The sequence below is a fragment of the Erinaceus europaeus genome, chromosome 17 (genome assembly GCF_950295315.1).
Source record: "Erinaceus europaeus chromosome 17, mEriEur2.1, whole genome shotgun sequence".
NCBI lineage: Eukaryota > Metazoa > Chordata > Mammalia > Eulipotyphla > Erinaceidae > Erinaceus > Erinaceus europaeus.
In genome coordinates this window covers 12,715,760-12,737,499 of record NC_080178.1, presented here as the reverse complement: position 1 = coordinate 12,737,499, position 21,740 = coordinate 12,715,760, and the positions used below count along the sequence as shown (strand labels likewise).

At 38.2% G+C, this 21,740-nt stretch overlaps 2 protein-coding genes across 2 annotated transcripts; one reads left to right on the top strand and one right to left on the bottom strand.

Moving 5' to 3' along the window:
- Positions 1-2,461: 2,461 nt before the first annotated feature.
- Positions 2,462-3,400, bottom strand: LOC103116533 (olfactory receptor 4C46-like). Its single transcript, XM_007526431.2, has one exon. The coding sequence runs from the start codon at positions 3,398-3,400 to the stop codon at positions 2,462-2,464; it is 939 nt and encodes a 312-aa protein (XP_007526493.2).
- Positions 3,401-12,528: 9,128 nt separating this feature from the next.
- Positions 12,529-13,458, top strand: LOC103116476 (olfactory receptor 4P4-like). Its single transcript, XM_007526372.2, has one exon. The coding sequence runs from the start codon at positions 12,529-12,531 to the stop codon at positions 13,456-13,458; it is 930 nt and encodes a 309-aa protein (XP_007526434.2).
- Positions 13,459-21,740: the final 8,282 nt, after the last annotated feature.

The following is a 21,740-nucleotide window of genomic DNA, read 5'->3' as shown; positions in this document are numbered from 1 at the left end:
GGTCTGCAGGTGTCATTCTCTCCCCCTCTCTGTCTTCCTCTCCTCTCCCAATTTCTCTCTGTTCTATTGAATAACAATGACAGCAGTAACAACAATAACATTAACAACAACAACAGTAAACAACAAGGGCAACAAAAAGAAAAAAAAAAAAAGGCCTCCTGGAGCATAGGATTCATAGTGCAGGCACTGAGCCCCAAGGATAATCCTGGAGGATAATAATAATATCGGGAACAACAAAATAGACCCCTTTGTGGGCCCCCATAGGACCTTGCCCTCAACCTGGATCAACAAAGGTAGAGAATGTTCCATCCTCTGAAGGAAGATGAGGAAGATGGGTCGATACTGGGGCAGCTTGGAATGTTCCTACTCATGAGCGCAGAATGTGAGCTCAGATCTAGAGGGATGTAGAGGTCACACAGGCTCCTAAGATAATTATGGGCCCCAGATCACATCAAACCAATGCGGTTTACAGTAATACTTATACCCCTTTCCCATATTTGGGAGCTGCTTTCTTTCCTGATCCAGCTTTCTGGTCCTTTTCCCAGCCATGACATCATCTCCCCAGACAATAATTAGGATCCACCTGCATATCATATTTCAGGGTCAGGCAAAAAAAAAAAAAAAGAAAAAGAAAAAAGAGAAAAGAAAAGAAAAACAACACTAGTATAGCTACAGGCCCTTTGAAATAGAACTAAAATATGCCTACTAGCTTTCTACAAAATGGAGGACCCCCCCAACACTTCATCTGCATTATTCCAGCCTTTAGGTCCATTATTATTCAACAATTTGTTTGACTTTATATATTAACTCTCTTTTCAGCCACCAGGTTCCAGATGCTAGCAGGATGCGACCAGACTTCCCTGGATAGACAATCCCACCAATGTGCCTCTTGGAGCTCCGCTTCCCCAGAGCCCTTCCCCTTCTGTCTTTAGGGAAAGACAGAGACAGGCTGGGAGTATGGATCGACCTGTCAATGCCCATGTTCATCAGGGAAGCAATTACAGAAGCCAGACCTTCCATCTTCTGCATCCCACAATGATCTTGGGTCCACACACCCAGAGGGTTAAAGAATAAGAAAGCTATCAGGGGAGGGGATGGTATATGGTTGTCTGGTGGTGGGAATTGTGTGAAGCTGTACCCCTCTTATCCTATGGTTTTGTCAATGTTTCCTTTTAATAAATAAAAAAAATAAAAATAAAACAAAACAAAACAATAATAATAATATCTTTAACTCGTAAAAACTACTTTTCACTTTCTCCCTTCTTAATCATTATCTATAGACTTGGAGATGGAGACATTTTATTAAAATTATGTATAACAAGAAGATTGAGTGATTCTAACTATGGGAGGAAGAGATGGCTGTGGTCCCCATTAAGCTTCGACTTAGACACACAGGTACGCTTGGATACACCTTGCACTGAGGAACTGTTTTCATCTTAAAACAAGGGAACTAAGCTTTTGAAATCTCTGTGTCAGTAGTCACTGGTGAAACTGCTCCTCTACACAAGGACCCTTTCATTTTCTCAAGAAATGAGATTGTGTAACTATGGACAGTTAGTAGCCCACACACAAAGCTTCTTCAGCATGCACGCACTGAAGCTGTGAGAGAAATCTGAAGTCACTGAAGTTGTGTCCACCATATTCTTCATCTTCAGTAGCACCGTCAGAATTCATTCCTCTGTTCATTCACACCAAAATAACTGCTGTACCTTCTTATTAATGTTATCAATCAGGCAAGGGGTTTAACAGAGTGACAGTTCATTCAAAAATAGAAATAATGTCTCCGACAATAAAATCTTTTATTCCAGCCATTACTCTATATTTTTATTTTTTATTCCTCTGTATTAATAGCAGCCTAAGATGTTGATATAGGCCATATCAAAGTACTAAGGCACAAATTACTTGATATTTGGAAGCCTTATGTAGAATCTGTGTTCCCTGCACATGTTCAATTCCTTCTACAGTGCTAAATGCATTAGGTAATGTCATGATACAGAAAACCAACTATAATATAAGATAAGCAAAACTAATCATTTAAAATGCTAGATGTCAGTTAGGTTTGGTTATGTGCCTCAGTATATATGGCTTGATGCCTCAATCTCTTTTCATTTCTGCATTTATAGGAACCATATCAGTGTCTACCTCTTGGAATTATTGTAGATATTATTATTAATTACCAAAATAGATTATTATTTACTACTTTATAAGAAAAGTCCATTCATACAAACTACTAAAATAAAGTTCCAACATGGTAGTTTTTTTTTTTCCCCAAATATTAGAAAAGTTGTCCTGGGTTAGTTTTTCTCACTTTCATGCAACTGTTTTTGCTATGATCCATGCAGAATTTATGAGCTGCAGTAGTTACTTTTTCCTTTATCCCATAAATATTATGATTGAGTATTATCCAAAATACCCTATGGACCCTTTCTGCAGTTGAGTCAATAGAAGTTTCCAGACACATTTAACTATCACTTGAAATAGCCTTCCTACTGCATAATCTCTGAATAGCATCTTTCATCTGTGCATTTCTCAAGGTGTAGATTAAGGGGTTTAGCATGGGTGTTATGGCTGTGTAGAACACAGCAACTGCTTTATCAATGGAAAAAGTCACCGCGGGTCTCATGTACATAAATATGCAAGGCACAAAGAATAAGACCACCACTGTAATGTGGGAGACACATGTGGAGAGGGCTTTGCGCCTGGCCTCCATGTTGTGGTTTCTGAGGGAGCGCAGGATGGCCACATAGGAGACCATCAAGAGAAGGAAGTTTAACAGACAGATAAATCCACTGTTGGCAGAAACAAAGAGCCCCAGAACATGGGTGTCAGTGCAGGCAAGGTTGAGCAAAGGATTCAGATCACACAGAAAATGATCTATGATGTTAGGACCACAGAAGGGTAGTTGGAAGATGAAGAAGATCTGTATGGTTGAGTGAAGAAAACCTCCCACCCAAACCACTCCCACTAGCAGACCACACACACGGCTGTTCATGATGGTTGTGTAGTGCAGGGGCTTGCAGATGGCCACGTAGCGGTCGTAGGCCATCACGGTGAGCAGAATGATCTCAGCGCCTCCAAAAAAATGTTCTGCAAAGATCTGAATCATACATTCATTGAACAGAATAGTCTTCTTTTCATAGAGTGAATCTGCAATGAGTTTAGGAGTGTTGATAGAACAATAGCAGGCATCAATAAAGGAGAGATAGGCCAGAAAAAAGTACATGGGGGACCCCAGTAAAGGGCTAGCAGTAATAGTGATGACGATGAGCACATTTCCTGTCACAGAAACTATATAGATGACAAAAAACACAGCAAATATGATGTTCTGCATCTTTGGATTCTCTGTAAGTCCCAAAAGAATAAATTCTGTCACATTGTTCCTCTTCTCCATATGTCTCATGCAATTTCTAATTACATTTCCTGAAAAAAAACTTTAAAAATATTACAACCTTGAATTAATGAGACATTATTTTAATACATATATATGTGTGTGTATATATCAAATACTTGGGTTCTATTAAATTGTGAATTTTCCTGAAACTTCATGTTATGTTTTGTCTTGCTGATTAAGTGGTTTGGAAATATGATGAAATTCTCTGACTCCTAAAGAATAAGGACATAGTCTCAATGGTAAAGACTTTCATAAGTATACAGGTAGAAAGGCATGTCTACAAACTTAACTGAAATGTCTAAAAGTCAGACTTGAAGTGGATGATCACATACATACTTTCCAATAACCTAAGGTGAACTCTAAAATGTCTGTAAATACAATGAATGAAAAGCAAACCAATTTCCTTTTATCCTTAGAAAACTGAGCACCATGAAAAGGCAATTGAAATTATATGCATAAAAATAAAGACAAATCTGGGGAGGAGAAATCTTAAATACAATTTCAGAGGAATCTATCAGCATAAAGTTGGCTGTCACAAATAGGAAACAGATTATTCAGAGGAACAACATAAAGTAACAAGGCATTGGTAATAGAAAAGAAAAAAAAAGAACTGCTATAAAATGAATAATGCTTATTGTCTAAATCCAAAAGCACTATGGCATCTATAAATACACCGTGGATGATCTCTTGTCTTTTGTTCACTGTATGGCATAATAGCACGTGCTTTGATAGATTATCACTTAATATTGATTCAACCTATGCAGTGGTTATTATGTATTCCTCAGTGAGGAAGCGGTCTCAGAGACCTATTGATAGCAATAATAATAGAAATAATATTAAGTAGAATTGAATAATAGCTCTGGATGTTTTTGAATATACTGTCTAATTATTGTCACGACTGCAAAATTATAATTACCACTGTCATCAAAGTACTTATTTACTTAGTACTTATAGCAGCATAGGGGAGCTAAGAATCTTAAGATTAAGCAGTTAAGTAAAGACAGAGCCAAGAATTTGGTCAGTTTATACTTTCTCTTTTTCTACAAATTATTTCTCAAGCCCTATGTTGCTATAGTTAACAATGGTGAGCTAGTTATTTTTTTTTACTATAAAAATCATCTTACTTTATTATTACTTCATAGACAAGTGGATAGGAAATTATTTCACCTGCACGCATGCGTGAACATGCACACACACACACACACACACACACACTGTTTAAGCCTCCAAATAACAAATAAAATGTAGTATAGCATTTATTGAAAGACACCTTAATTTTGGTTTAATTTTGGTTTCCTCAGGACCAATTATCTCCACTTCACCACCCTCCCTATTTAATACTTGAGTCCTTTAACCTTTCCAACCCCCCCCAAAAAAAGCCTGAGAGTGGTTAAATATATTTGCTTAATAGTCACAAAGATGAAGCTAAAAACCTGATTCTATTACTTTAAAATTCTCTTATCTGGGATAAATTTCTTGGCACAGGACAAATGTGTTACCTTATCTGTAAATGCAAAAATCATAATACCCACTTTATAAACTTTTGGTTTAAATGGTTAAATAATCACATACAAGTATACCATATACTTTTGTATTTACAGAGAAGACTAGCATAAATTTTTGTGACTCTGTCTGCATCCAGGTGATTGGAAGAATTGGCATATTAAATAAATATGTGGAAAAACATTCCCATATGTGATAGGTTAATGAAGAATCATCTCCAGTTCTACTTTTGAAAGTAAAATATGATTCATATTATCAAAAACAGTTGATCATGTTTGTACATAATAGCTGAAAATATATGCCACTTAATATCTGTGTCTATATAATATATGCCACTTAATATATATACATAAATATGTATACATTTTTTCTATGTGTTCATTATTTTTGAAACTTGCTTGCATTATTGTGAAGAGTCCTGGTTATTACAGGAAATATATAGTTTTAAAATCAAAATGTCTGGCATCAAAGTACAGGATCCCAGAGATTGCTTAATATCTGAGTTTCAAATTTTCACCTACAAACTTCAGTTAATAATGTTTCACAACTATCTTTTGAGTAATAGATTAGCGATGAAATGATCTAGTACTATATTTCAAAAATGTTGAAATACAATTATAACTGTATGTGAAAGTAACAATATTTTAAAGAATACCAACACTAGTGATGGTGATGATGATAAAAACTTACCTTAAACACTCTTACTTGATTTTAATGATGCCTAAGGATGTCCAAGCTGATCTCTTCAATTAGGTAGTTTTCAATATGAAAGATATCACATTTGGGAAAGACTACATAAGTCTTTCTTTCTATACCTTAAGCATTTTTCACAAAAAATTGAGAATTTGTGTTGAGGAGTGCTTCATTTGAAACACTACAGAGACACAATCTTCTACATTGGACTCTGGTCTCATAGCCAAGAGGAGAAGAAATTGTGGAAGTAATGCATTTAAATGTATTCTTCTACCCATGGTGATTCTTGTCCTGTAGCTATGACAACAACAATAAAGCATTTTCCATCTGCAGTGCATGAACATTTAAAGAGCTCTCGTGATGGTCAAGGCCTGCTTGTCTTGTGCTTGCTTTTTCTCCCAGGAACTAATTATTTACTGCACTGGAACGACTTTTTCCAAGAGTGGGTATTCTGGAAAGATGTGTTTCAGAAACTTACATTTTTGAATGGGGAATTATAGTCCCTATGCCTGGAAATGAGGCATGTTACATTTCCTTTCTTTAGTTAGACTTTATTATTTAAGAAGCTGCATCTCGAGTGAATGACAAAGGTGCATAGCTCCAGTGTGGAGACCTCTGATGTAATTTTTTTCATGGATTTATGTCACAGAGAGAATTCTGTTTTCTTATCAATACCCTACCTTTTATGGAAACCCACTATTTTCTTGACTGCTGTATCAGTAAGGGTAGAACAATGAGACTCATTTTAAAGGATTTGACTCCTAGAACTGTTTTCCAAAATATATTCCAGGACTGTAAACATTATAAACAAAAACTTCAAAAATCTCCTAGTTGCTTTCCTCTGGTACTCAAGGTGCTGGTCATGCATGGTGAAGCAGGTCTGTAGGTGTCTGTCTTTCTCTCCTCTTCTCTATCTTCCAGCCTCTCTCAATTTCTCTCTGTCCTATCCAACAACAACAACAGCAATGAAAACAATAATAATAATGACAACAACAAGGATAACAATAAGGGCAAAAAAATGGGCAAAATGGCCTCCAAGAGCACTGGATTTGTAGTGCAGTTACCAAACCCCAGCAATAATCCTGGAGGCAAAAAGCAAAAAAGAATAAGAAAAAAAAAAAAGTAGAGTACTATTAAACCCCAAGAAAGCTCCAGTTGCTTCATAGTCTCCATCAAACTAGATGGACATAAAAACTTTCTCAGACAAGCAACAGTTGAAGCCTGCCTTGCAAAAAGTTCTGAGAAGTCTCCTAGAAACAATAACATTTTCATAAATATGCCATGTATCAGAACACTCTAAAATTTTAGAATAATGAGATTGAAATATATTCATTCTATAATATCAATAAATATCAATGGCCTGAATTCACCTGTTAAAAGGCATAGAGTAGGAAGATGGATCAGAAAACGCAACCCAACCATATGTTGTCTGCAGGAATCCCACCTAACTCAAAAAGGCAAACACAGAATCAAAGTGAAAGGATGGAAAGCTACCATACAAGCCAATGGACCACAAAAAAGGGGGGGAGCAGGAACAGCTATTATCAATCTGACACAACAGACCTCAAAATTAATAATTTTTTTCTGAGCTTGACATTTGATATGCAGGTATATCCAACTTATTGTCTGGGGAGATGATGTCATGGCTGGAAAAAGTACCAGAAAGCAAGAGAGTAGCTCCCAAATATGGGAAATGTGTATACATATTGTTGACTGTAAACCCCATCTATTTGATCTGATCTGGGGCCCATATTCAGCTTGCCTATATGACCTCTGCATCCCTGTAGATCTGAGTTCACATTCTATGGTCATGAGTTTGATTGGCTTTATATGTAAACTCTTCTTTCAGCCACCAGGTTCCAGATGCTACCATGATGCCAATCGGACTTCCCTGGGCAGACAACTCCATCAGTATGTCCTGGAGCCCCAGATCCCCAGAGCTCTGCCCCACTAGGGAAAGAGAGAGACAAGCTGGGAGTATGGATTGGTCATTAAACACCCATGTTCAGTGGGTAAGCAATTATAGAAGCCAGACCTTCCACCTTCTGCACCCCAAAATGACCCTGGGTCCATACTCCCAGAGGGATAAAGAATAGGAAAGCTATAAGGAGAGGGGAGGGGAGATGGAATTCTGGTCCTGGGAATTGTGTGGTGTTGTACCCCTCTTATCATATGGTTTTCATCAGTGTTTACTTTTTATAAATAGTTTTTTTAAAAAAAATAAAATTTAAAAAGGTAAGTATGGACATTACGGAAGGCTCAGAGGATCACTCAGTCAAGAGGACTTAATGATTACTAACATCTATATACCCACAGAGAAGCCATCTAAATACATCAAACATCTACTGAAAGAGCTACGTCAGTATATTAACAGCAACACAGTAATAGTAGGGGATTTCAATACCCCTTGGGTGTTAGACCAGAAACTATCAAATACTTAGAGGAAAATATTGGCAGAACTCTCTTCCACTTAAATTTTAAGGGCATCTTCAACAAATCGAATCCAATTTAAAAAAAAAGTTGAATAAACACAAAGCAGAACTTGGACTGGGCCTGGTGTACTGCATCAAAGCAAAGGACTCGGGGGTGAAGGGTGAGGGTTCAGGTCCTGGAACATGATGGCAGAGAAGAACCTAGAAGGGGATTGAATTGTTATGTGGAGAACCAAGAAATGTGAAAAGGGATAAATGACATAATCATTATGCAAAGAGACTCTTATTCCTGAGGCTCCAAAATCTCAGGTTCATGTTTAATTTACCTTCTTTACCTCATCATGTTACGTGAGATAAGTCAGAAACAGAAGGATGAATATGGGATGATCTCACTGACAGGCAGAAGGGAAAACTCTAAGCAGAACTTGGACTGGAGTTGGTGTATTGCACCAAAGTATAAGACTCTGTGTTGGGGGGTGTGGGGGGGTGGTTTCAAGTAGTGAAACATGGCAGAGGAGGACCTAGTAAGGGTTGTATTGTTAAGTGGAATTGTTGTGCGTGTACATACTATTTACTGTTGACTGTAAACCATTATTCCTCCATTAAAGAAATTAAAATAAAATAAAATACTATAGTTACCCCAGAAAGCTAAGTAGGTGCATATATAACCTAGGGAGTGAAAAATAAAGTCATATAATTTATCATTTACATATTTATTTATTAAACCAGAATGAGTTAAAACACAATGAGTCAGAGCATAGCAGCTACACAGAAGGGAAAGGCGGAAATAGAAATATGCAATGCTAAATATTAAACTACATTGTAAAGTGAATATTTGGAGGAACTTGTACTGGCCCATGAGAATTCTCTGATTTGAACTAAGTCCTACAATTTACTCACTTTAGCTTCTACTGACATTCCCAATTCCTACAACTTCTTTGCCTGATGTGGGAAGGAAAGGGAAAAGACAAAAAAAAAAAAAAAAAAAAAAAAAACCTAAGAAAAATAAAAAATAGAAATAAGCATGTATTGTTATTTAAACCAATTCTAAACATTACCTTAATTCTAAATGGCTCCTAATACATAATAGAGTACATGACTACTAAGTTTTCTTTTTTAAAAAATGTATTATTGTGGTCTAGGAGATGGCACAGTGGATAAAGACTTGGACTCTCAAGCATGAAGTCCCAAGTTCAGTCTTTGGCAGCCCATGTATCAGAGTGATGTCTGATTCTTTCTCTCTCTCCTCCTATATTTGTTCCTTAATAAGTGAATAAAAACCTTTTAAAATATATTATTACATATTTATTCTATTTATTTATTATTTACTTAACCAGAGCCTTGCTCACCTCTGGGTTATGGTGGTGCTAGGAATTGAACCTGGGACCTTTAGTGTGTCAGGCATGAATGGCTTTTTACATAACCATTATGCTATCTCCCCAGCCCTCTAAATTTTTTTGAATGCAATTAAATACTGAGAAATTGTTGTCAAGTCTTTATTCTAATATACGTGTTGTTGTCTTAGTGATGAAAATATTAGTTCTTTCTAATATTCCCAGCATATCTTTAATTTAAATTATTAATTAAATGATCAAGACTATTAAATTAGTATTATGCACCATGATAAATATCAGTGACACGTGCCTTTGACTAAATAATTCTATCTCTAGTGGAGATAAAAAATATTTATTACCATACTTCATCGGTGCCCAGACATTACAGAAATATTGACTCATCCCTTGAATAACCCTCAAGAGATATATGAAATAAGACTCAAGCTAGGTTATGTGACCTCTGTAATATTATTTGCTATTTTTCACACAAACTCTGGATACTGTCAAAAGCCTCTGAGACTTTTTCCCTCTGGTCTTTCTTCTGCCTTTTAATTCAAGTTATTGTTAGCAATGTTTTCCTGAAAGATTCTTTTGGATGGAAGATTCATAGGAGAGTGAGAAGTACTCCACACTTTTATGCTGCTTCATAGAATAGTCACAGAAAATAAAGCTACCATCCACTAGGACCATATTCTAAAGAAGTGAGCGCTGTGATATTTATAGATAAGTTGGGATAAAATGTTTGGGCTTATGAAGAAGTATTTTACATAATGTTTTTATCTTAGTAATTAAAAAATCTAACTGAAATTCTTCTGGATTAATTTTTGAGGGTCTACTTTCAAGAAAGAGCATTTAGCAAAACCTGAATAATAATCTGAGAGCTTTTTTAGAACTTTGAGATTTTATTTGTATTTGTATTGTAAGAGGTTTTTAAATGCAAAGTATTTAATACCTATACCATATTATTACTCAACATATGACATTCAAATATTTTACTATAAATGAATAAATAATGAGGTTCATAGTTTTCGATTTCACAATTCTTTTTACTACATATAGTCAAAGGAAGAGAATAAGCATACTAAATTATCCTCAATGGATTTTTACTGTATTCTAATATTCTCATGGCCTTAATTATAAATTTCAGTCCTCAAAAATTTATTGAATGTGTTTTCCTTTCAAACTGTGATTGATATATATTTGAAAATAATTCCTCCAAGAGATTATTTTCAAACAGTTTTAAATTTGAAAGAGAGATCTTTTTAAAGAAAAACATTAACTAAAAGATATGTGAAGGTATCTGTTCTGTACACAATGTTATGCCCACATTGGTCTATTTAATAAACTAAATTATCAAAATTAGCAGTTTGAGGAAACTTATTTTATGTTGTGGAGAGCATTATATCATATGTAAAATGTGATAATTTATTGATAGGTACTCTTTGCTTCAGGTATACTATATTAAGATGACTGAACTATTCTAAATATGTCTTTTTAAAAAACCTTCTTAAAAACATCACATTGGGTTGCTCAATATGCCAATGTATTCAATGGGTTCTTAAATATGTTGAAAACAACTAGCTCTCTAAAGTGTTTCTAACATTTCAACAGCAACTTTAGCTATGTGTCTTTGGAATATATATATATATAAGGAAATATATATAAAAGGAAAAGACGCAGTTTTTTTTTTTTTTACAAAAATGAACTTTGTTCCTATTTTCAGATTCTCAGCATTGTAATTCCATTTCCCTACTTCTAGCCTCCCTAGTGCTCTGAATCCTGGCCAAATCTCTCAAGGAGGGTCTATTGTCAACTATTTAAGACTTCTTCACTTAAGAGATTTGACTTTTATCTCAGGAATACCATTAGTACTACTAGATGTATGAGATAATTATTTTTTATTGGAACTTTAGACATAAATTATATTTATCATAGGTAAGGGTAGATAATACAGATGAATTTGCTTATACTTGAACTAGTACTTAATGCCAGACATAAAGGAAAACAATATATACTTTGTGGAAGTAGATAGTATCTGAAATTTTTTTTGGTCAATAAATATTGTCACTTGTTCCCACAAACATGACCATATCACAAGCACGTTCATCTCTTAGGATGCTGTGTGATATTGTAGTAAAGTTAAGTGATAATTGAATGCTCATATTTTTGCTATTCTTATGTAAGTACGAGTAGAGAATAATCCATTTGGGCTATTATATGGAAGCACATTCAAAATGCCCATAAGTGTTACAGGTATGGTTATTGGGGAAATACTTCAGCTGCTAGGAACTAGGACTTGTACACATGAGACTCCTTAGAGCCTCAGGATTCTATACATCAGGGTAATGCACTGAATTATCTCCCTCAATCCTTCATGTAAAACTAACTCATATTAAATAAATCTTAAGGAGGAAGTTCCAGGCATAAAATATGCTCTTGTTAAATATGTTCTCAGGGCTGCGTGGTGGGGCACCTGGCTGAGCTCCCATGTTACAATGCACAAGGACCCAGGTTCAAGCCCCTGGTTCCCACCTGCAAGATGAAAGCTTTGTGAGTGGTGAAGCAGTGTTTCAGGTCTCTCTCCCTCTCCCTCTCTCTCTCTCTCTCTCCCTCCCTCTCTTTCACCACCTTCCCTCTCAATTTCTGGCTGTCTCTACCTAATAAATATATAAAGTCAATACAAAAATATTAAAGAATTTTAAATATGTTCTCAAATCCATTAAAAGGATTGGAAGCTTGATATTTTTTAACATTTATTTATTTATTTATTCATTCCCTTTTGTTGCCTTTGTTGTAGTTAATATTGTTGTCATCATTGTTGGATAGGACAGAGAGAAATGGAGAGAGGAGGGGAAGACAGAGGGGGAGAGAAAGACACATGCAGACCTGCTTCACCACTTGTGAAGCGACTCCCCTGCAGGTGGGGAGGCAGGGGCTCGAACCCGGATCCTTACGCTGGTTCTTGCGCTTTGCACCACCTGTGCTTGACCCGCTGTGCTAGCGTCAGACTCCTGAAAACTGATATTTTAATAAATCCCTTAAAACCTACATCTGTTTTTTTCAAAATATAGACACTCCCATAATTCAAAATACCTGTTACAGATATCATGTGTTCTGTATCATTTCAGATGAATTAAGGTTCTACTGAGTCTCTGAAGAGACACCAAACAACTTCATGGAGAATAAGACCAATGTCACTGAATTCATTTTCATGGGCCTGTGGGGAAATAAGCAGATAGAGAAACTGTTCTTTGTCTTGTTCCTGCTCTGTTACCTGGCTGTCCTAATGGGGAACTGCATCATCTTACTCACAATCACCTGCAGCCACCTCATCCAGCAGCCAATGTACTATTTGCTCTGCCACCTCTCCTTCATGGACCTCTGCTACACCTCCACCGTGGTCCCCAGACTAATCAGGGACTTGGCCTCAGCAAGAAAAACCATCTCTTATAACAACTGCATGACCCAGCTCTTTGCTGCCCACTGGCTGGCTGGAGTGGAGATATTCATCTTAGTGTCCATGGCTTTTGACCGCTATGTCGCCATTGTCAAACCCCTGCACTACATGGTCATCATGAACAGGCAGAGGTGCACCATGCTGATTGTGCTGGCCTGGGCGGTGGGGTTTTGGCACTCCATTGCCTTACTACTGATGGTACTCAGCTTGCCTTTCTGTGGTCCTAATCACATAGATCACTACATATGTGATGTGAAGCCTCTTTTGAAACTGGTGTGTAAAGATATTCGTGTTGTTAGTATCTTAGTGATTGCAAATTCAGGGCTGGTGGCGGTTGCCATTTTCCTTGTCCTAGTAGCTTCTTACATCCTCATACTGTATAACCTTAGGAAACACTCTGCCGCAGGTCGACGCAAAGCTCTCTCCACCTGCAGTTCTCACATAATGGTTGTAGTTCTCTTCTTTGTACCTTGCATTTATACTTACGTGCTGCCGGCAGGGAGTGAGAACAAGGATAAAGAGATCTCAGTGTTTTACACTGTCGTCGCTCCCATGCTGAATCCTCTCATCTACACCCTGAGAAATATGGAGATGAAAATTGCCATGCAGAAGGTGTGGTCTCAAATGGCACATTCAGAATTCAAGTAAATCAAGCAGGTGTGTTGTGATTTCAACCTGTGTCTTGAAGGGATTTATCACTTAAGATGTTATAGAAAATATATAAGTTTTCTCTGGGGAAATGAACTAAGGGATTTCTGGCCTTACAAAAAAAAAAACCATAAAGGAAGTTGCTGTGATTCAGATATCAATTTTCACTTTAAAGAGGCAAATGGCTACAAGTGGAACTAGTGGTTTTGGGGAAGTGTTCTTAAGCATATTACTAATGAAACCACATTCCCCTCTCAAAACAAAATTGACATGAAACAATTATTTTCCTTGAAATATTCTTTAACATTGACATGTTTTTTGGACTCTTCCAAAATCTCTCATGTCTTAGCTGCATGTCTTTGAAGTCCTTGGGCACATTATGACAGGCACTGGGGACACTCGGGAATATTTTTGTAAATTGACCACAAGTCTTTCTGACTAGTACTCTCTTTTTACTTGTGAGTCATGTGTACATTTATACTCTTGCAGCTAATCCTATGCCTATTATGTTATTTCTTATTATAAACAATTTTTTCCAATTTGAGCTGGGATATTACAGACAGTATTGTTGTTTTTCTTTTTTTTTAATTTTTTTATATTTTATTTTATTTATTTATTCCCTTTTGTTGCCCTTGTTGTTTTATTGTTGTAGTTATTATTGTTGTTGTCGTCGTTGTTGGATAGGACAGAGAGAAACAGAGAGAGGAGGGGAAGACAGAGAGGGGGAGAGAAAGATAGACACCTGCAGACCTGCTTCACCGCCTGTGAAGCGACTCCCCTGCAGGTGGGGAGCTGGGGTTCGAACCGGGATCCTTATGCCGGTCCTTGTGCTTTGCACCACCTGCGCTTAACCCGCTGTGCTACAGCCCGACTCCCCTGTTGTTTTTCTTATAGCTCTCTTAACTTCTGTAATAAAACAGACACAAACTAAAATTTAAATATATAGTTTCTAGGTTATATTCAGCAAATCTGTCTTCCTTTTATTTGGCAATGTGCATTGTTTGCGTATTTGTGGTGCCACCAGGGTTATCTCTGGGGTTAGATGCTGGCACTACAAATCCACTGCTCCTGGTGGTCATTTCTTTTCTACTTTATTCAAAAGAACAGAGAGAAATCGAGAGAGTGGGTGGAAGTAGAGAAAGAGAGAGAAGAGAAACACCTGCAGACCTGCTTCACCGTTAGAAGCATCCCTACTGCAAGTTGGGAGGAGAGGCTTGAACCCAGGTCCTTAAGCAGGTCCTTTTGCTTAGCACTATGTGAGCAAAACTGCATACACCACCAGGCCCCACAGTATATACTATCCTCACATATTTAGACCTCCCCCCTTGTAATGACAATCATATGTTGATAATAAAATTGGTGATATCAAAATGACTAGATGTAAATAAAAGGGTATGTTAGAGAAAGCACAAAGTTTATCAAGAAGATAAGCAAGATGTGTGAAACATTAAGCACAGAGAATAGGCAGCTGTTAAGAATTATGAAGTCATCTCCTTTGCCTTATCTTAGCTGGAACTTAAAGGAATAATGCTAACTGAGATATGCCAAAAAAGAGAGAAAGAGGGGAGTCGAGCGGTAACACAGCGGGTTAAGCGCAGGTGGTGCAAAGTGCAAGGACCAGCAAAAGGATCCTGCTTCGAGCCCCTGGCTCCCCACCTGCAGGGAAGATGAAGCAGATCTGCAGGTATCTTATCTTTCTCTTCCCCTTTCTGCCTTCACTTCTTCTCTCCATTTCTCTTTGTCCTATCCACTAATGATGACAACAATAATAACTACAACAGTAAAAAACAACAAGTGCAACAAAAGGGAAAAAATAAATATTTCAAAAGAGAGAGGGAGAAGGAGGAGGAATAGCAGGTAATCTTATTCACTTAAGAAACAAGGACAGAGAACTTTTGAGTCCTGGTACATACTGAAATTAAACTCATGTGATAACGATTGCATTGTAAAGCATTAACCCCCTTCAATAAAAAGAAAAAGAAATAACGACAGAAAGGGTAATAACAAAATAAAACCTAGAATGGATTTAGTATATTGCATCAAAGCAAAAGACTGGAGAAGGAAGGTAAGAATGGAATGGCTGGGGGGGCCTGGGTTTTGGGGTTCAGGCACATAATGGTGTGGAAAGAACTAATTTGAGAGTATTTTGCAGACACCTATCATGGGGAGATATTGTACCTATGTGTATTGTAAATGATTAACCCAATTAATAAAAATATTTCTTTAAAAATTGAGAATATGTTTTCTTCTCAAAGTTGGTGTTTTGCTCATAGGCATTTCTTGAGCAGATATGTGTTGTGCACATACTATCTAACAGAGAATCTCAGTAAAATGATACTCAGTCTATTGAAAACTGGACAGTCTGGGCCAAAAAAGAGCTCACCCCTTAGACTATTGACTAACATGTACTAGGAATAGGCTCACATCCCTGGCACCACATAGGAGCACTGTGTATTCATCAAGGGAAACTCCGTGAGCAGTGGATCAGTGCTGCAATATCTTTCCTTCTATACCTCTATTGCTATGTCACATTATCTGAAAATGAAAAAAATCAAGTCCTTTTTTTCACTGCTGAGAACAGTGAAATCAAACATACAAAAATTTTAAAAGTAGAGGGAAAATGAAGAATCTACTAGATGAGTGAAGTATATAAAACCTAGTGGAAGTTCCAAAAGCTAGTGCAAAAATATCTGTGTAAGATAAAAATACTAATTTGGACAAAACAGAGTAAGAAGTGTCCTGGGAGTTTGTATGTTTGAGATTACCTTTGAAATGGGGACATAGCAAATGGGAGAGTACTACTTTTGGGGAACACTCTAAACAAACAAGGGTGAAACACTATGCTATTTGAATAGTAGTGCAGGTTGGGACCAGGTGGTGGTGCACCTGGTTGAGCACACATGTTACAATGCACAAGGACCTGGATTTGAGCCCCACACCCATGCTAAACCCCACCCCCACATCAGGAGGAAAGATCTGCATTTGGTGAAGCAGGGCTGCAAGTGTCTCTCTCCCTCTTTATCATCCCCTTCCCTCTCAATTTCTGGCTGCCTCTATCCAACTCCAAGGAATAAATTAAGATAATAAGAAATAAATTAAAAATAAAGATAATTAAAAATAAATTAAAGGGAGTCGGGTGTTAGCACAGTGGGTTAAGTGCAGGTGGTGTAAAGCGCAAGGACTAGCATAAGGATGCTGGTTCGAGTCCCCAGCTCCCCACCTGCAGGGGAGTCCCTTCACAGGTGTCTTTCTTTCCCCCTCTCTGTCTTACCCTCCTCTCTCCATCTCTCTCTGTCCTATCCAACAATGACAGCAATAATAACTACAACAATAAAACAATAAGGACAACAAAAGGGAATAAATAAATAAATATAAAAATAATCAATTAATTAATTAAAATAGTGAAAGTTCAATTTGGTTGTTTTTTATTTTTATTTATTTATTTATTTCCTTTTGTTGCCCTTGTTGCTTTATTGTTGTAGTTATTATTGTTGTTGTTACTGATGTCATCGTTGTTGGATAGGACAGAGAGAAATGGAGAGAGGAGGGGAAGACAGAGGGGGAGAAAAAGAGAGACACCTGCAGACCTGCTTCACTGCCTGTGAAGCCACTCCCCTGCAGGTGGGCAGCCGGGACTAGAGCCGGTATCCTTACACCGGTCCTTGCACTTTGTGCCACGTGCGCTTAACCCGCTGCTACCGCACTTTAGTAGTTCAATTCGGTTGGGTTTTAAAGAACAAATATGGGGTGAAAACAAAACAAAAACAAAATAGTGAGTATGGGGAAATAGTTTAGTGATTATAGAAATGATCGGAAATGGGAAAGTCCGAGGCTCTGGGAGATCCAATCCCCAGTACCGCCATCTGATTTGCATAATTTATATTTAATTGGATACAAATCTATGCAAAATGCTGATGCAATGCAAGAAACATTTCTAAATGTTACCTATGTTAGCATTTTTGTTATTCTTGATTCTTCCTAGGGCGTAGACCCAGAATCTGAAAAGCTTATGTAGTTTGATTGACTTACTCTTCTAATAGTTAAATAAGACACCAAAAGAATATTAACATAAAGGATAAATAGTATTTCTATTTATTGAGTCAGATGTTTTTTTCTCTATATAAAATGTAGTTTCTGTGTGGTAGCAATCACTTCTTTGCATTATAAATATTTTATGTCTCCATTTCTTCATCTGTGAAAAGCGCTTAGTAACAGTAATTATCTCAGAGTTGATGTAAGGGTCAGTAAACTAAGCCACACTAACTGGTCATGTTTGACAGATTACAAAGTATTTGATATCATTTTTGGAATACTGAGATCAGAGCAGAAGTTAGGATTAGTTTTGAGAGGAGACTTCTGTAGGCAGGGCTATGAGCTGCAGCAGATGTGTTCCCCTCCCCTCCCCTCCTCTCCTTTCCTCCCCTCCCCTCCTCTCCTGGAGGCAGGGCTATGAGCAGCAGCAGATGTGTTCCTCTCCTCACCTCTCCCCTCCCCTCCCCTCCCCTCCCCTCTCCTCTCCTCTCCTCTCCTCTCCTCTCCTCTCCTCCCCTCTTCTCCCCTCCCCTCCCCTCCCCTCCCCTCCCTTATCTCCCCTCCCCTCCCTTATCTCCCCTCCCCTCTCCTCTTCTCCCCTCCCCTCCCTTATCTCCCCTCCCCTCCCTTATCTCCCCTCCCCTCCCCTCCTTTTTTCTCCCCTCCCCTCCCTTATCTCCCCTCCCCTCCCCTCCCTTATCTCCCCTCCCTCCCTTATCTCCCCTCCCCTCCCTTATCTCCCCTCCCCTCCCCTCCCTTATCTCCCCTCCCCTCCTCTCCCCTCCCCTCCCTTATCTCCCCTCCCCTCTCTCCCCTCCCCTCCCCTCTCTCCCCTCCCCTCTCCTTCTCTCCTGGATCAACTAGGAATAATAAAGGAGACCACCTGGGACCAAAACAAGACAGGACTAAAAAGACTTCAGGAACCCACCAAATCACTGGTGAGTGTAAAGACCTGTGGCTGGTGGACAGAGAGGAGCCTAGGGAGAGATTAAGTGGCTGGTAACAGTCAGTTTATCAGTTGAAACACCACCTCCAGTCTGTTTCTCCAACAAGGGGACAGATGAAGGGAGGAGAGGACTCCCTTGAGACTCACCAAGTGCAGCTCTTGAGTCTCCATTGCTACGGCCCTCAGAATCTGGAGAAGCGGCAGGGAGGCCCTGTGCTGACACCAGAGGACAGAGAACTAACCAGGAAACTCAGGAGAAGATTTATACCTCTGTGGCTTAGCGGTGGGGCTGTGAAAGTCTCTTTGCATAACCACTGGATTATCTGCCACACCCTGCTTTATGTCTTGGTCAGGAGTCAGTGATTAAGCTAAGAAGCCTACTTATAGTTTAAAAGCTCTCAGGTTCCCATGGCCTACAGGGTATAAAAAGAACAAAAGAGGCTTTTAAACCACTGAGCTCCAGCTCAAGGATTAAAATACTATTGAAACAACTGTTAACTTCCACAACTGTGAACACTTTAATTACCTTACTTAGCACAAGTCAATCCAGGCAATAGTGATCAGTAATTTGAAAAGTACTGAAAGAGGGACCTCATAGCATAATATATTAAATGGTTAAACCAACAAGAAGAAATATTGGAGAAATGAACCAGGACAAGAGTCTAGCTAAAAGTCCCCCAAAGGGTGAAGCACAAAATAATGAAGTCAACATCCAAACACTAGTTAAGGAAATAATCACAGGAGTGAGTAAAGAGTTTGAAAGAATTGTCATCAGAAATCCAGAAGCAACAAATGAGACTCTGGAAGAAAACACTAATTATCTCAAGGTTATTAGAGAACTGAAAGCTGAAGTAGCTGAGCTAAGAACACAACTAGCTGAACAAGCTAAAACAGTATCAGAAGAGGGTAGTAAAATAGATGAACTCCAGAAAACTGTAGAGGGGAGAGAGAATAGAATAAATGAGGCTGAAGACAGAATTAGCAAGTTTGAGGACGAATTAGAAACAACTAAAAAAGAAGTAAGACATCTCAAAAAGAGATTAAGAGAAAACAACAACAGAGTCCTATGGGATTACTTCAAAAGAAACAATATACGCATTGTTGGCTTACCAGAGGAAGAAAGAGAGGGAGAGGAAGAAAGCATTCTTCAGGCCATAATAGCTGAAAACATCTCTAGTCTAGACAACATCAAAGATACAAAGGTTCAAGAAGTGCAGAGGGTCCCAAACAGAATTAACTCAGACTTAAAGACACCAAGACACATCATATTTAGAATGGAAAGGATTAGTTTTGAATATAAACTTACAAAATAAACAGTTAAAGGATGCTGACAATTATTTAAGTAGGGCAAGAATATTATACTATTAATTCTTCTGACTAATAATGATTCTGTAAACTTAAAAATGTCTGTGTGGTGAGTCAGACAGCAGAGCAGCAGGTTAAGCGCATATGGCGAAAAGTGCAAGGACTGACCTAAGGATCCTGGTTCGGCCTCCCCTGCATCCCCACCTGCGGGGGGGGGGGGGGGGTCGCTTCAGCCCCCTGGTGGTGAAGCAGGTCTGCAGGTGTCTCTCTTTCTCTCCCCTTCTCTATCTTCCCCTCCTCTCTCCATTTCTCTCTGTCCTAACAACGATGACATCAATAACAACAATAATGACAACAACAATAAAATAGAAAACAAAAGAGAAAATAAATAAATACTAAAAAATAATAATTTAAAAGATGTCTGTGTGCCTGTCATGATCCAAGACATTAATCATTTTTCTTTGTAGTCCTGTGACTTGGTACATACATGATTCCAACTGATCCTAGGGGCCATTTTTCTTTGCTTAACTCTAGATAAAGTATAGGAGACAGAGTAAGATAGAGAGTGAAAGTAAGAGAGAGAGAGGAGAAACACCACAATTCAGTTCAACCTCTAGTGAAGCTTCCCTTTTGCATGTGTTCCCATGTGGTTCTGGGGCTGAAGCCCAGGAACTTGTAGGTGGTAACTTGTGCACTCTACCAGGTGATCCATCAACACCCTTCTCCCAATATTCATTTTAATGAATGTATATTAAGAAGCATACTGATTAATTTTCATTGCAGAACAAGATAAGAACATTATGTAGATTATGTGGAGATGGTTGGAGATCTTTTTTCCCCTTCAGATAGAGAAAGGGAGGCAGAAAGGTGGGTTGGGGTCAGGAAAAGGGTGAAGAGAAAAGTTACAATAGTGATGTTCCCTTCACTTCAGTGTAGAGGATCTAGATTCTTATCAGGGTAGTGCTTATGGTGAAGTAATGCCAAAGTCATTTCATTTTTAAAAAATATTTATTTACTTATTTCTGTTTGTTGCCCTTGTTATTTTATTGATGTCGTTGTTGTTGGATAGGATAGAGAGAAATGGGGAGAGAAGACAGAGATGGGGAGAGAAAGACAGACACCTGCAGACCTGCTTCACCGCTTGTGAAGCGACTCCCCTGCAGGTGGGGAGCTGGGGCTCAAACTGGGATCCTTAACGCTGGTCCTTGCGCTTCGCGCCACCTGTGCTTAATCCGCTGCGCTACAGCCCAACTCCCCGAAGTCATTTCTTAAGACATGGATCAGAACTATAGTTCTTTCCCTGAGGTTACAGCAAAAAGAAGAAGGAGAAGAAGAAGTGGTAGTTTGAATTATGTAAACAGCAGATGTATCACCAAGAACATTTAGATTCATCTGAGTGGCTTTTAGCATCATGCTGTACAGACATCTTACTTACAGGACTTACATTATGCAGTTGTAGAGGTAGACTACTACCTGTTGAACTGATTACTTGGGGGACATATAAGTAATTAGCTAGAACAAAATAAGTCACACCTTGGGAGTAAACTAGTATAGCTTCCAGGGATAAATATTAGCTCATGTTTTACCCAGTGTTCTAGCTTAACAGACCTCATGATTAAAATGGTGCCAGAAAGATAGAGTGCACATAATCATGGATTTGGTTTGACTAGTTTTAGAAATAAAAAATTTTCCTCCTGACTTTAAGCTTGACTTCTCTGAGTGACCTCCCATCAAGTATTGCCGTGGTGTGAGACTAGTTAGCCTAATGGCATATATTTTGTATTTTAAATGGGAATTAGACAGCAGAACTCTCACCACTAGCATACATTTTGCTAGAAAATAAGTTTTTTTTCAGTCAGACTTGTAAGTAATGTTTATTGAAGAAAGAGAGTAATTCAAATGAGAAGAGAACAGAGCAAACTATAAAGGGATAAGAGATACAAAAATATGAGCAGAGGGAAACAGTAAGTAAATTCTTCTTTGCCTTAACCAAGAAGAA